The sequence below is a fragment of the Scyliorhinus canicula genome, chromosome 18 (assembly GCF_902713615.1).
Source record: "Scyliorhinus canicula chromosome 18, sScyCan1.1, whole genome shotgun sequence".
In the NCBI taxonomy this organism is placed as follows: domain Eukaryota; kingdom Metazoa; phylum Chordata; class Chondrichthyes; order Carcharhiniformes; family Scyliorhinidae; genus Scyliorhinus; species Scyliorhinus canicula.
The window spans coordinates 110,436,466-110,450,832 of record NC_052163.1 but is presented as its reverse complement, the minus strand read 5'-3'; the positions used below and the strand labels follow the sequence as shown (position 1 = coordinate 110,450,832).

Below are 14,367 nucleotides of genomic sequence, written 5' to 3'. Positions count from 1 at the left end.
ACACCCACTGCGCACTCGCTCCACACCCACTGCGCACTCGCTCCACACCCACTGCGCACTCGCTCCACACCCACTGCGCACTCGCTCCACACCCACTGCGCACTCGCTCCACACCCACTGCGCACTCGCTCAACATCCACACCACCAACTCCACGCCCACTGCGCACTCGCTCCACGCCCACTGCGCACTCGCTCCACGCCCACTGCGCACTCGCTCCACGCCCACTGCGCACTCGCTCCACGCCCACTGCGCACTCGCTCCACGCCCACTGCGCACTCGCTCCACGCCCACTGCGCACTCGCTCCACGCCCACTGCGCACTCGCTCCACGCCCACTGCGCACTCGCTCCACGCCCACTGCGCACTCGCTCCACGCCCACTGCGCACTCGCTCCACGCCCACTGCGCACTCGCTCCACGCCCACTGCGCACTCGCTCCACGCCCACTGCGCACTCGCTCCACGCCCACTGCGCACTCGCTCCACGCCCACTGAGCACTCGCTCCACATCCACACCACCAACTCCACACCCACTGCGCACTCGCTCCACACCCACTGCGCACTCGCTCCACGCCCACTGCGCACTCGCTCCACGCCCACTGCGCACTCGCTCCACGCCCACTGCGCACTCGCTCCACGCCCACTGCGTACTCGCTCCACGCCCACTGCGCACTCGCTCCACGCCCACTGCGCACTCGCTCCACGCCCACTGCGCACTCGCTCCACGCCCACTGCGCACTCGCTCCACGCCCACTGCGCACTCGCTCCACGCCCACTGCGCACTCGCTCCACGCCCACTGCGCACTCGCTCCACGCCCACTGCGCACTCGCTCCACGCCCACTGCGCACTGGCTCCACGCCCACTGCGCACTCGCTCCACGCCCACTGCGCACTCGCTCCACGCCCACTGCGCACTCGCTCCACGCCCACTGCGCACTCGCTCCACGCCCACTGCTCACTCGCTCCACGCCCACTGCGCACTCGCTCCACGCCCACTGCGCACTCGCTCCACGCCCACTGCGCACTCGCTCCACGCCCACTGCGCACTCGCTCCACGCCCACTGCGCACTCGCTCCACGCCCACTGCGCACTCGCTCCACGCCCACTCGCTCCACGCCCACTGCGCACTCGCTCCACGCCCACTGCGCATTCGCTCCACGCCCACTGCGCACTCGCTCCACGCCCACTGCGCACTCGCTCCACGCCCACTGCGCACTCGCTCCACGCCCATTGCGCACTCCCTCCACGCCCACTGCGCACTCGCTCCACACCCACTGAGCACTCGCTCCACGCCCACTGCGCACTCGCTCCACGCCCACTGCGCATTCGCTCCACGCCCACTGCGCACTCGCTCCACGCCCACTGCGCACTCGCTCCACGCCCACTGCGCACTCGCTCCACGCCCATTGCGCACTCCGTCCACGCCCACTGCGCACTCGCTCCACACCCACTGAGCACTCGCTCCACACCCACTGCGCACTCGCTCCACGCCCACTGCGCACTCGCTCCACGCCCACTGCGCACTCGCTCCACGCCCACTGCGCACTCGCTCCACGCCCACTGCGCACTCGCTCCACGCCCACTCGCTCCACGCCCACTGCGCACTCGCTCCACGCCCACTGCGCACTCGCTCCACGCCCACTGCGCACTCGCTCCACGCCCACTGCGCACTCCCTCCACGCCCACTGCGCACTCGCTCCACGCCCACTGCGCACTCGCTCCACACCCACTGTGCACTCGCTCCACACCCACTGCGCACTCGCTCCACACCCACTGCGCACTCGCTCCACGCCCACTGCGCACTCGCTCCACGCCCACTGCGCACTCCCTCCACGCCCACTGCGCACTCGCTCCACCCCCAAGCGCACTCGCTCCACACCCACTGTGCACTCCCTCCACGCCCACTGCGCACTCCCTCCACGCCCACTGCGTACTCGCTCCACACCCACTGCGCACTCGCTCCACATCCACACCACCAACTCCACACCCACGGTGCACTCGCTCCACACCCACTGAGCACTCGCTCCACATCCACACCACCAACTCCACACCCACTGCGCACTCGCTCCACACCCACTGCGCACTCGCTCCACGCCCACTGCGCACTCGCTCCACGCCCACTGCGCACTCGCTCCACGCCCACTGCGCACTCCCTCCACGCCCACTGCGCACTCGCTCCACGCCCACTGCGCACTCCCTCCACGCCCACTGTGCACTCGCTCCACGCCCACTGCGCACTCGCTCCACGCCCACTGCGCACTCGCTCCACGCCCACTGCGCACTCGCTCCACGCCCACTGCGCACTCGCTCCACGCCCACTGCGCACTCGCTCCACGCCCACTGCGCCCTCCCTCCACGCCGACACCACCAACTCCACACCGACTGCGCACTCCCTCCACACCCACTGCGCACTCGCTCCACGCCCACTGCGCACTCGCTCCACGCCCACTGCGCACTCGCTCCACGCCCACTGCGCACTCGCTCCACGCCCACTGCGCACTCGCTCCACGCCCACTGCGCACTCGCTCCACGCCCACTGCGCACTCCCTCCACGCCGACACCACCAACTCCACACCGACTGCGCACTCCCTCCACACCCACTGCGCACTCCCTCCACGCCCACTGCGCACTCGCTCCACATCCACACCACCAACTCCACACCCACTGCGCACTCGCTCCACGCCCACTGCGCACTCGCTCCACACCCACTGAGCACTCGCTCCACGCCCACTGAGCACTCGCTCCACACCCACTGCGCACTCGCACCACACCCACTGTGTACTCGCTTCGCACCCACTGCGCACTCGCTCCACACCCACTGCGCACTCGCTCCACACCCACTGCGCACTCGCTCCACACCCACTGCGCACTCGCTCCACACCCACTGCGCACTCGCTCCACACCCACTGTGTACTCGCTTCGCACCCACTGCGCACTCGCTCCACACCCACTGCGCACTCGCTCCACACCCACTGCGCACTCGCTTCGCACCCACTGCGCACTCGCTTCGCACCCACTGCGCACTCGCTCCACACCCACTGCGCACTCGCTCCACACCCACTGCGCACTCGCTCCACACCCACTGTGTACTCGCTTCGCACCCACTGCGCACTCGCTCCACACCCACTGCGCACTCGCTCCACACCCACTGTGTACTCGCTTCGCACCCACTGCGCACTCGCTCCACACCCACTGCGCACTCGCTCCACACCCACTGCGCACTCGCTCCACACCCACTGCGCACTCGCTCCACGCCCACTGCGCACTCGCTCCACGCCCACTGCGCACTCGCTCCACGCCCATTGCGCACTCCCTCCACGCCCACTGCGCACTCGCTCCACACCCACTGAGCACTCGCTCCACATCCACACCACCAACTCCACACCCACTGCGCACTCGCTCCACACCCACTGCGCACTCGCTCCACGCCCACTGCGCACTCGCCTCCACGCCACTGCGCACTCGCTCCACGCCCACTGCGCACTCGCTCCACACCCACTGCGCACTCGCTCCACACCCACTGCGCACTCGCTCCACACCCACTGCGCACTCGCTCCACACCCACTGCGCACTCGCTCCACACCCACTGCGCACTCGCTCCACACCCACTGCGCACTCGCTCCACGCCCACTGCGCACTCGCTCCACACCCACTGCGCACTCGCTCCACACCCACTGCGCACTCGCTCCACACCACTGCGCACTCGCTCCACACCCACTGCGCACTCGCTCCACACCCACTGCGCATTCGCTCCACACCCACTGCGCACTCGCTCCACACCCACTGCGCATTCGCTCCACACCCACTGCGCACTCGCTCCACACCCACTGAGCACTCGCCCCACCCCCACTGCGCAATCGCTCCACGCCCACTGCGCACTCGCTCCACCCCCACTGCGCACTCGCTCCACACCCACTGCGCACTCGCTCCACACCCACTGCGCACTCGCTGCACACCCACTGCGCACTCGCTCCACGCCCACTGCGCACTCGCTCCACGCCCACTGCGCACTCGCTCCACGCCCACTGCGCACTCGCTCCACGCCCACTGCGCACTCGCTCCACGCCCACTGCGTACTCGCTCCACGCCCACTGCGCACTCGCTCCACACCCACTGCGCACTCGCTCCACGCCCACTGCGCATTCGCTCCACGCCCACTGCGCACTCGCTCCACGCCCACTGCGCACTCGCTCCACGCCCACTGCGCACTCGCTCCACGCCCACTGCGCACTCGCTCCACGCCCACTGCGCACTCGCTCCACGCCCACTGCGCACTCGCTCCACGCCCACTCGCTCCACGCCCACTGCGCACTCGCTCCACGCCCACTGCGCATTCGCTCCACGCCCACTGCGCACTCGCTCCACACCCACTGCGCACTCGCTCCACGCCCACTGCGCACTCGCTCCACGCCCACTCGCTCCACGCCCACTGCGCACTCGCTCCACGCCCACTGCGCACTCGCTCCACGCCCACTGCGCACTCCCTCCACGCCCACTGCGCACTCCCTCCACGCCCACTGCGCACTCCCTCCACGCCCACTGCGTACTCACTCCACACCCACTGCGCACTCGCTCAACATCCACACCACCAACTCCACACCCAATGTGCACTCGCTCCACACCCACTGAGCACTCGCTCCACATCCACACCACCAACTCCACACCCACTGCGCACTCGCTCCACACCCACTGAGCACTCGCTCCACATCCACACCACCAACTCCACACCCACTGCGCACTCGCTCCACACCCACAGCGCACTCGCTCCACGCCCACTGCGCACTCGCTCCACGCCCACTGCGCACTCGCTCCACGCCCACTGCGCACTCGCTCCACGCCCACTGCGCACTCGCTCCACGCCCACTGCGCACTCGCTCCACGCTCACTGCGCACTCCCTCCACGCCCACACCACCAACTCCACACCGACTGCGCACTCCCTCCACACCCACTGCGCACTCCCTCCACGCCCACTGCGTACTCGCTCCACACCCACTGCGCACTCGCTCCACATCCACACCACCAACTCCACACCCACTGCGCACTCGCTCCACACCCACTGAGCACTCGCTCCACATCCACACCACCAACTCCACACCCACTGCGCACTCGCTCCACACCCACTGCGCACTCGCACCACACCCACTGTGTACTCGCTTCGCACCCACTGCGCACTCGCTCCACACCCACTGCGCACTCGCTCCACACCCACTGCGCACTCGCTCCACCCCCACTGCGCACTCGCTCCACACCCACTGAGCACTCGCTCCACACCCACTGCGCACTCGCTCCACCCCCACTGCGCACTCGCTCCACACCCACTGCGCACTCGCTCCACACCCACTGCGCACTCGCTCCACACCCACTGCGCACTCGCTCCACACCCCACTGCGCACTCGCTCCACACCACTGCGCACTCGCTCCACGCCCACTGCGCACTCGCTCCACGCCCACTGCGCACTCGCTCCACGCCCATTGCGCACTCCCTCCACGCCCACTGCGCACTCGCTCCACGCCCACTGCGCACTCGCTCCACGCCCACTGCGCACTCGCTCCACGCCCACTGCGCACTCGCTCCACGCCCACTGCGCACTCGCTCCACGCCCACTGCGCACTCCCTCCACGCCCACTGCGCACTCCCTCCACGCCCACTGCGTACTCGCTCCACACCCACTGCGCACTCGCTCCACATCCACACCACCAACTCCACACCCACTGCGCACTCGCTCCACGCCCACTGCGCACTCGCTCCACGCCCACTGCGCACTCGCTCCACGCCCACTGCGCACCTCGCTCCACGCCCACTGCGCACTCGCTCCACGCCCACTGCGCACTCGCTCCACGCCCACTGCGCACTCCCTCCACGCCCACTGCGCACTCGCTCCACGCCCACTGCGCACTCGCTCCACGCCCACTGCGCACTCGCTCCACGCCCACTGCGCACTCGCTCCACGCCCACTGCGCACTCGCTCCACACCCACTGCGCACTCCCTCCACGCCCACACCACCAACTCCACACCGACTGCGCACTCCCTCCACGCCCACTGCGTACTCGCTCCACACCCACTGCGCACTCGCTCCACACCCACTGCGCACTCGCTCCACGCCCACTGCGCACTCGCTCCACATCCACACCACCAACTCCACACCCACTGCGCACTCGCTCCACACCCACTGAGCACTCGCTCCACATCCACACCACCAACTCCACACCCACTGCGCACTCGCTCCACACCCACTGCGCACTCGCTCCACACCCACTGAGCACTCGCTCCACATCCACACCACCAACTCCACACCCACTGCGCACTCGCTCCACGCCCACTGTGTACTCGCTTCGCACCCACTGCGCACTCGCTCCACACCCACTGCGCACTCGCCCCACACCCACTGCGCACTCGCTCCACACCCACTGCGCACTCGCTCCACACCCACTGCGCACTCGCTCCACACCCCACTGCGCACTCGCTCCACACCCACTGAGCACTCGCTCCACACCCACTGCGCACTCGCTCCACACCCACTGCGCACTCGCTCCACACCCACTGCGCACTCGCTCCACACCCACTGCGCACTCGCTCCACACCGACTGCGCACTCGCTCCACACCCACTGCGCACTCGCTCCACACCCACTGCGCCCTCGCTCCACACCCACTGCGCACTCGCTCCACACCCACTGCGCACTCGCTCCACACCCACTGCGCACTCGCTCCACACCCACTGCGCACTCGCTCCACACCCACTGCGCACTCGCTCCACACCCACTGCGCATTCGCTCCACACCCACTGCGCACTCGCTCCACACCCACTGCGCACTCGCTCCACACCCACTGCGCACTCGCTCCACGCCCACTGCGCACTCGCTCCACGCCCACTGCGCACTCGCTCCACACCCACTGTGCACTCGCTCCACGCCCACTGCGCACTCGCTCCACGCCCACTGCGCACTCGCTCCACACCAACTGAGCACTCGCCCCACACCCACTGAGCACTCGCCCCACCCCCACTGCGCAATCGCTCCACGCCCACTGCGCACTCGCTCCACGCCCACTGCGCACTCGCTCCACCCCCACTGCGCACTCGCTCCACCCCCACTGCGCACTCGCTCCACCCCCACTGCGCACTCGCTCCACACCGACTGAGCACTCGCTCCACACCCACTGCGCACTCGCTCCACACCCACTGAGCACTCGCTTCACACCCACTGCGCACTCGCTCCACACCCACTGCGCTCTCGCTCCACACCCACTACGCACTCGCTCCACACCCACTGCGCACTCGCTCCACACCCACTGCGCACTCGCTCCACACCCACTGCGCACTCGCTCCACACCCTCTGCGCACTCGCTCCACACCCACTGAGCACTCGCTCCACACCCACTGCGCACTCGCTCCACGCCCACTGCGCACTCGCTCCACGCCCACTGCGCACTCGCTCCACGCCCACTGCGCACTCGCTCCACACCCACTGCGCACTCGCTCCACACCCACTGCGCACTCGCTCCACACCCTCTGCGCACTCGCTCCACACCCACTGAGCACTCGCTTCACACCCACTGCGCACTCGCTCCACACCCACTGCGCTCTCGCTCCACACCCACTACGCACTCGCTCCACACCCACTGCGCACTCGCTCCACACCCACTGCGCACTCGCTCCACACCCACTGCGCACTCGCTCCACACCCACTGCGCACTCGCTCCACACCCACTGCGCACTCGCTCCACACCCACTGCGCACTCGCTCCACACCCACTGCGCACTCGCTCCACACCCACTGCGCACTCGCTCCACACCCACTGCGCACTCGCCCCACACCCACTGCGCACTCGCTCCATCCCATGGAAGTATTGTGGTGTGGGTGTGGAGCGATGGTGTCGTGGATGTGAAGCGATTGTATTTCAGAAGACATCTGATTGCAGGGTGGACAGGAAGCTTCAGGGAAGTTAATTTCCCCCATCTGGGGCATCTCAGTTCCTAATACCTTGGTTCCACCGACGCTAATGATCCTGTAAACGTTGCGCGTGCTGTCATAGAAGAAGGAGACGGTAACAGCATGCTTGCTCGCCGGGATCCAATTTCGTTTGGTTGCCGGATCAATCTGGAAAACGTGGGCCCGTGCACTGAAAATCGGCTGTTCCCTACAGCAAGAAACCAAGATTCAAACACTGACCAAAAAACAATCAAATCCCACAGACCTCTCAGGATATTACTTTCGCTGAAACTAATTCAACTCCGAACATCAACTTTCCTCATGCTCATGACAATTGCTGGCATCCAGAGAAATCTCATTCTCTTACTGTCACACGGTAGGGTCCCACACACACTGACTCTCACTGGAGTACAGGTTCCCCACACACTGACTCTGACTGGGCTACGGGTTCCACACACACTGACTCTCACTGGAGTACGGATTCCATACACACTGACTCTCACTGGGGTACGGGTTCCACACACACTGACTCTCACTGGGTTACGGGTCCCACACACACTGACTCTCACTGGGTTACGGGTCCCACACACACTGACTCTCACTGGGGTACGGGTCCCACACACACTGACACTCACTGGGGTTCCAGGTTCCACACAGTGACTCTCACTGGGGTACGGGTTCCACACACTGACTCTCACTGGGGTAAGGGTTCCACACGCACTGATTCTCACTGGGGTACGGGTCCCACAAACACCGACTCTCACTGGGATACGGGTCCCAGACACACTGACTCTCACTGGGGTACGGGTCCCACACACACTGACACTCACTGGGGTACTGGTTCCACACAGTGACTCTCACTGGGGTACGGGTTCCACACACTGACTCTCACTGGGGTAAGGGTTCCAGACGCACTGATTCTCACTGGGGTACGGGTCCCACACACACCGACTCTCACTGGGCTACGGGTTCCACACACACTGACTCTCACTGGGGTACGGGTTCCGCACACACTGACTCTCACTGGGCTACGTGTTCCACACACACTGAGTCTCTCTGGGGTACGGGTTCCACACACACCGACTCTCACTGGGGTACGGGTTCCACACAAACTGACTGTTACTGGGGTACATGTTCCACTGGCATTTCCCCCAAATTAAGCACCATCCCTCACCGAGAACTGAGATAGCGATTGAAGAGCATCGCTCAGGTTTAACATTGATGGTTCAGTCAGGGCTAGGTAGGGAAAACACGGATTCTAGTGCTTCTCCTCATTCCATGTTCCTTATTCCTCCCTCGCCCCAGCTCTTTACCCCTCAACAGATACTGGCACAGTACGTTCACAAAGCGCTTTGGGTAATATAGAATATAATGGCACAGTACAGCAGGAGCCCATTCAGCACGGTGGTGCAGTGGTTAGTACGGCTGCTTCACGACGCCGAGGTCCCAGGTTTGATCCCGGCCCTGGGTCACTATCCCCGTGTCTGCGTGGGTCTCACCCCCACATCCCAAAAGATGTGCAGGTTAGGTGGATTGGCCACGCTAAATTGCCCTTTAATTGGAGAAAAAAAATTGGATACTCTAAATTTAGAAAAGAAATATGCCCCAGTTCTTTCAAATAGAAATCCTGTCCGTGCTGCCACTACCCCCAACATCTGTTCTTTCCCTGTGCATCCTTCCTCCAATATTTATCCAATTTCCTTTGGAATGCTAATTTGAAATGGATCCAGCACAATATCAGGGAGGGAGTGCATTCCAAATCCTAACTCCTTTCAAGAAAAAGTTTTTCTTTGTGTATTGCCTCTGGTTTCTTTCGTCAATCAACTTAAATCTGGGCCCTTTGATCATCGATTCTTCAACTATTGGAAACAGTTTCTATTTATTTTGCCCAAACCCTTAATTTTATTTCCCTCCATCAAATCCCCTGAGATTTCTTGGCTGCGGACTAACTCCTGGATATGTGATTAGAATTGATAGGTGCTTGATGGCCAGCGCAGACAGGATGGGCAAAAGGGCCTGTTTCTGTGCTGTGTGGCTCTATGGCTCCAAAGAGATCAGTCCCAGCTTCTCCTCGAGGGGAGTGTGAGAGGAGGATCCTAGGACAGGCGGCACCTAAAAGGGAGTGCAAGCAGAAGACCCCCTGGGACAGGCAGCGAGCAGTACCTAGAAGAGTGTGTTAGTGGAGGACCTTGGGACAGGCAGCGAGCAGTAACTAGAGGAGTGTGTGAAGAGGACGAACCTGGGACAGGCAATCAGCAGCCCCTAGACGGGAGTGTTAGTGGAGGACCCTGGGACAGGCAGCACCTAGAGGGGAGTGCAAGCAGAAGACTCTGGAGCAGGCAGTGAGCAGCACCTAGAGGAGAGTGTTAGTGGAGGACCCTTGGATAGGCAGCATCTTGAGGGTAGTGTGAGCAGGAGACCCTGGGACAGGCAGTGAGCAATACCTAGAGGAGGATGTTAGTGGAGGACATCAAGCCAGGCTGTCAGCGGCACCTTGCACCTAACATCACAAGAGAAACGCAAGTTCATTGGCTGGTGAGAAACTGCTGTTAGGGAGAGTCATCAAGCTGCTGACAATTAGAAAAACACATTATTTTTAAGAGAAAGGGCTACTTACAGTTAAGAAAGAGACATAAGCAATGGGGAAATAAAGTTAAGTTGAGGCCAAGGAAAATAAAGCTGCACATGTAAGCCAAAATAAATTAAAATTAACGTAAGGAAGGTAAATTGAAGCCATGGCAGGACAGCTCTGTCGTGTGCTTTGTAGTATGTGGGATGCTCCTGGTATCCAAAACGACCACATGTGCTGTAGACTTTGGCGCTCAAGCGGCGGCTAGTGTCACTATCGCATCCGTGAGGCCGAGACCTACGTGAATAATGTATTGAGAGAGATGGTCACACCACAGCTTGTGAGCCTGGAGGTAGAAAGGGAATGGATGACCACCAGGTAATCCATGAAAAGTGGCAATTAGCGCAAGAGTCCCCTGGGTCCTGCTCACCAATCGGTTTTATGCTTCGTACACCGGGAGGGCGTGGCTCCTCAGAGGAGTGCAATCAGAGCCAGGTTTGTGGCATCACAGGCAGCTCTGCTGTAGGAGGAGAGAAAGAAGCTTGGAAGAGCAGTAGTGATTGGGGATTCGTCGTTGAGGGGAACAGACAGGTGCTTCTGTGGCCACAGACCTGACTCCAGGGTGGTACTTTTCCTCCCTGGTGTCAGAGCCATTGATACCAATGACTTAGGTAGGAAGTGGGATGTGGTCCTGAAAGCAGACATTAGGGAGCTAAGAAGGAGATTGAAAAACAGAACCTCCAAAGCAGTAATCTCTGGATTACTCCCAGTCCCATGTGCAAGCGAATATAGAAACAGGAGAATAGAGCGATTGAACATGTGGCTGAAAGCCAGTGTAGGAGGGAGGGCAGCAGATTTCTGAGTCATTGGGACTGGTTGTGGGGAAGGTGGAATCTGTACAAGCCAGACAGTCTACACCTGAACAGGACTAGGATGAATATCCTAGCAAGGAGCATAGAGTCAACACTCTCCTTTGCAACAGATGATTCAGAGTCTACCTTGGGTAAGGGAGAAGTGCAAGGAGAGGGAACCCCCCCCCCCCCCCCCCCCCCGCAACCACCACCACCCCCAATCCTGTTCAACGTATATACAAATGATCTGTCAAAAAACACATCCCACAAGTTCATCTATGCAGATTACATCTGTTGTGCCACCCAAGCCCCATCCTTCTGTGCTCTGGCCCAGATCTTTAACAAAGGTGTTACAAAGTTGAGACATGACTGCAGACATGAAAACCAATGTTAAATCTCTCTCAAACCATTTCCTGTGTACTCCACCGCCACAAGGCCGGTCCTAGAAAGAAAAATTGCATGTCTACATGGGTGACCAGAGCCCAAGCATGATCCCAACTCAACATAATTGGAAGTGATTCTGCTCGGATTCTCCTTCCAGGAATGTTCGAAGCAAACAGCAGTACAGTTAAAAACCAGAAACAATCTACTAACTAAACTTGCTAGATCTATGTGGGGTCCTGCTGCTACCACAGCACTGCAGAACCTCTGTACTTGCCCTCTTACAGAGTACTGCAGCAGAGTACTGTGCATCAGTCATCACACACGTATCTTTTTGACATTCAGTTGAATGCAATAATGCATATAATAACTGGAATTCTCCACTCAACTCCCCTCCCCTGGCCTCCTGTTTGTAAACATCACTCCGTCACACATCTGCCGACTATCAAAAACCACCCGTCCATGATGACCTGTTCAACCTACCTACTGCCCACCTTCCAACTCAGCGCCCCATGTGGAGCACCGTTCCTGAGCAAGGTCTACCAGCAAACATCATTTGATCGAGGAATGGGATACGCGGGAAGTCACTAACAAGTTCCTTGTGACAAACCCTATCTGTCGAATGGCTGTCTTTTTTTAAATTTAGAGTACCCAATTCATTTTTTCCAATTAAGGGGCAATTTAGCGTGGCCAATCCACCTACCCTTCACATCTTTGGGTTGTGGGGGCGAAACCCACGCAAACACGAGGAGAATGTGCAAACTCCACACGGACAGTGACCCAGAGCCGGGATCGACCCTGGGACCTCGGTGCCGTGAGGCAGCAATGCTAACCACTGCGCCACCGTGCTGCCCTTCGAATGGCTGTCTTTGAACTGCCACAGCGATAGTGGTCCTTGCCAAACAGGTTCAGGTCAGGGCACTTATGCAGCCAACCTCCGTACAAACCCCCTTGTGTACTTGTGGAGAGACATCAGCAATGCTGCACCTTACCGACAGACTAGGTGGCGGGTAATCACCTACGAGAAGACTACCGCTGGGGAATTTGCATTCACTAACTAAAAAAATCTGACCCTCCTCCTATCCAGAAGCCTCAGTTTTGTTAACCAGCTTTTTACGTGGTGTGGTGAATCACAATCCTAGTAATTCACACTGTGTTATATTGTATGTGTTGTGTCTCTGTAAGCTCGGTATACGAGCAGTTGCGCGGCTCTGCCCATAGGGGGAGATGAGGAGTTTGTACTGGGCTCCGCCCATGGTTCCGCCCATGGCTCCTCCCACTAACTGGAAGTATAAAGATCTGCAGTTGAGAGCCTGCTGCTAGTTCATCTCGTCGCAGGTAGGCTCAGTTGTAAGACTATTAAAACCACTGTTCACTTCCAACCACGTGTCCTGTGAATTGATGGTCACATCACGTGGTAGTTTGTCAAAGAATTTCTTAAAATCCATATGGACAACATCCATTTAATTCTCATCAAAAATTTGATTAGTCAAGTACGATCAGCCTTTTACAAATTTGTGCTGGCTCACCTTCATTAATCTAAAGCTCTCCAACAGTCTGTTGATTTTTATTCCCTGACTATTGTTTCCAAAACCTTACCCAACAAACATGTTGTTAAACTGACCAGTCTGTAGCTACTCAGACTGTCCTGACACCATTTCTTGAATAAGGCTGTCACAATTGCCTCTCTCCAATCCTAAGGAATATTCTGCTATCCCCACCCTACTCCTTTAGCAACCTGGGATGCGAGCTAGATCAGGCGACTCATCTACTCAAAGTATAGCCAGCTTTTCAGTATATCCTGCCTATTAATTTTCACTCCATCCATTAACCTTCACCATCTCCACTTCCATCGATATTATGCAGCCTCTTCCTGAGTAAACACTGATACAAGGTACTCATTAAGTATGCTAGCCAAGCCCTATGTCTCTAAGCATATATCAACTTCATTGTCCTGAAAAGGACCCACTCCAACTCTTACTATTTACATGCTGATAGAAGATTTTATTTGTTTACTATTTTGTCATATTCTCTCTTTTCTCGTTTTTTGTTCCTCTTCACTTCCCCTTAATCTATTGTATTTGGCCCGATTCTTGCTTGAAAATTTAATCTGGCATGCATCATACACCTATATCCACTTTCCACATCACCCAAGCAGTCCTGGCTTTAGCTCCTCTACCTTTCCTCTTGTTGAAACATACCTAGCTTGTAACTGAAACATCTCCTCCTCAAGGATCACCCATTGGACAGGGGGGAGGTGGGGGCCTCGATGGGGTCCCCGATACGGGGGAACCACCGGTTTGTTCCGGGGAGAATTGATGGCGGGTTCCTGAGTTGGCACAGGGCAGGTGTCAGGAGACTGGGGGACCTGTTCATAGATGGGAAGTTTGCGAGCCTGGGTGAGCTGGAAGGGAAGTTCAGGCTCCCCCCGGGGAACACCTTTAGGTACATGCAAATAAGGGCGTTTGTCAGGCGGCAGGTGGCGGGGTTCCCCCTACTGCCGCCGCGTGGGGTCCAGGACAGGGTGCTCTCGGGGGTATGGGTTGGAGAGGGGAGGATCTCGGAAGTGTACCAGGTGATGCAGGAGGTAGACGAGGCCTCGGTGGAGGAGCTGAAAGATAAATAGGAGGAGGAGCT

General features: G+C 60.0%; 1 protein-coding gene across 2 annotated transcripts in view; it reads right to left on the bottom strand.

The window, feature by feature from the left end:
- The window catches only part of LOC119952905 (homer protein homolog 3-like), a 76,586-nt gene that overhangs the window by 37,905 nt on the left and 24,314 nt on the right, over positions 1-14,367 (bottom strand). For both annotated transcript variants that reach the window (XM_038776528.1, XM_038776529.1), the window contains exon 2: positions 7,981-8,137. In XM_038776528.1, coding sequence (XP_038632456.1) covers positions 7,981-8,137 — 157 coding nt within the window. The remainder of the gene's footprint in view (positions 1-7,980; positions 8,138-14,367) is intronic.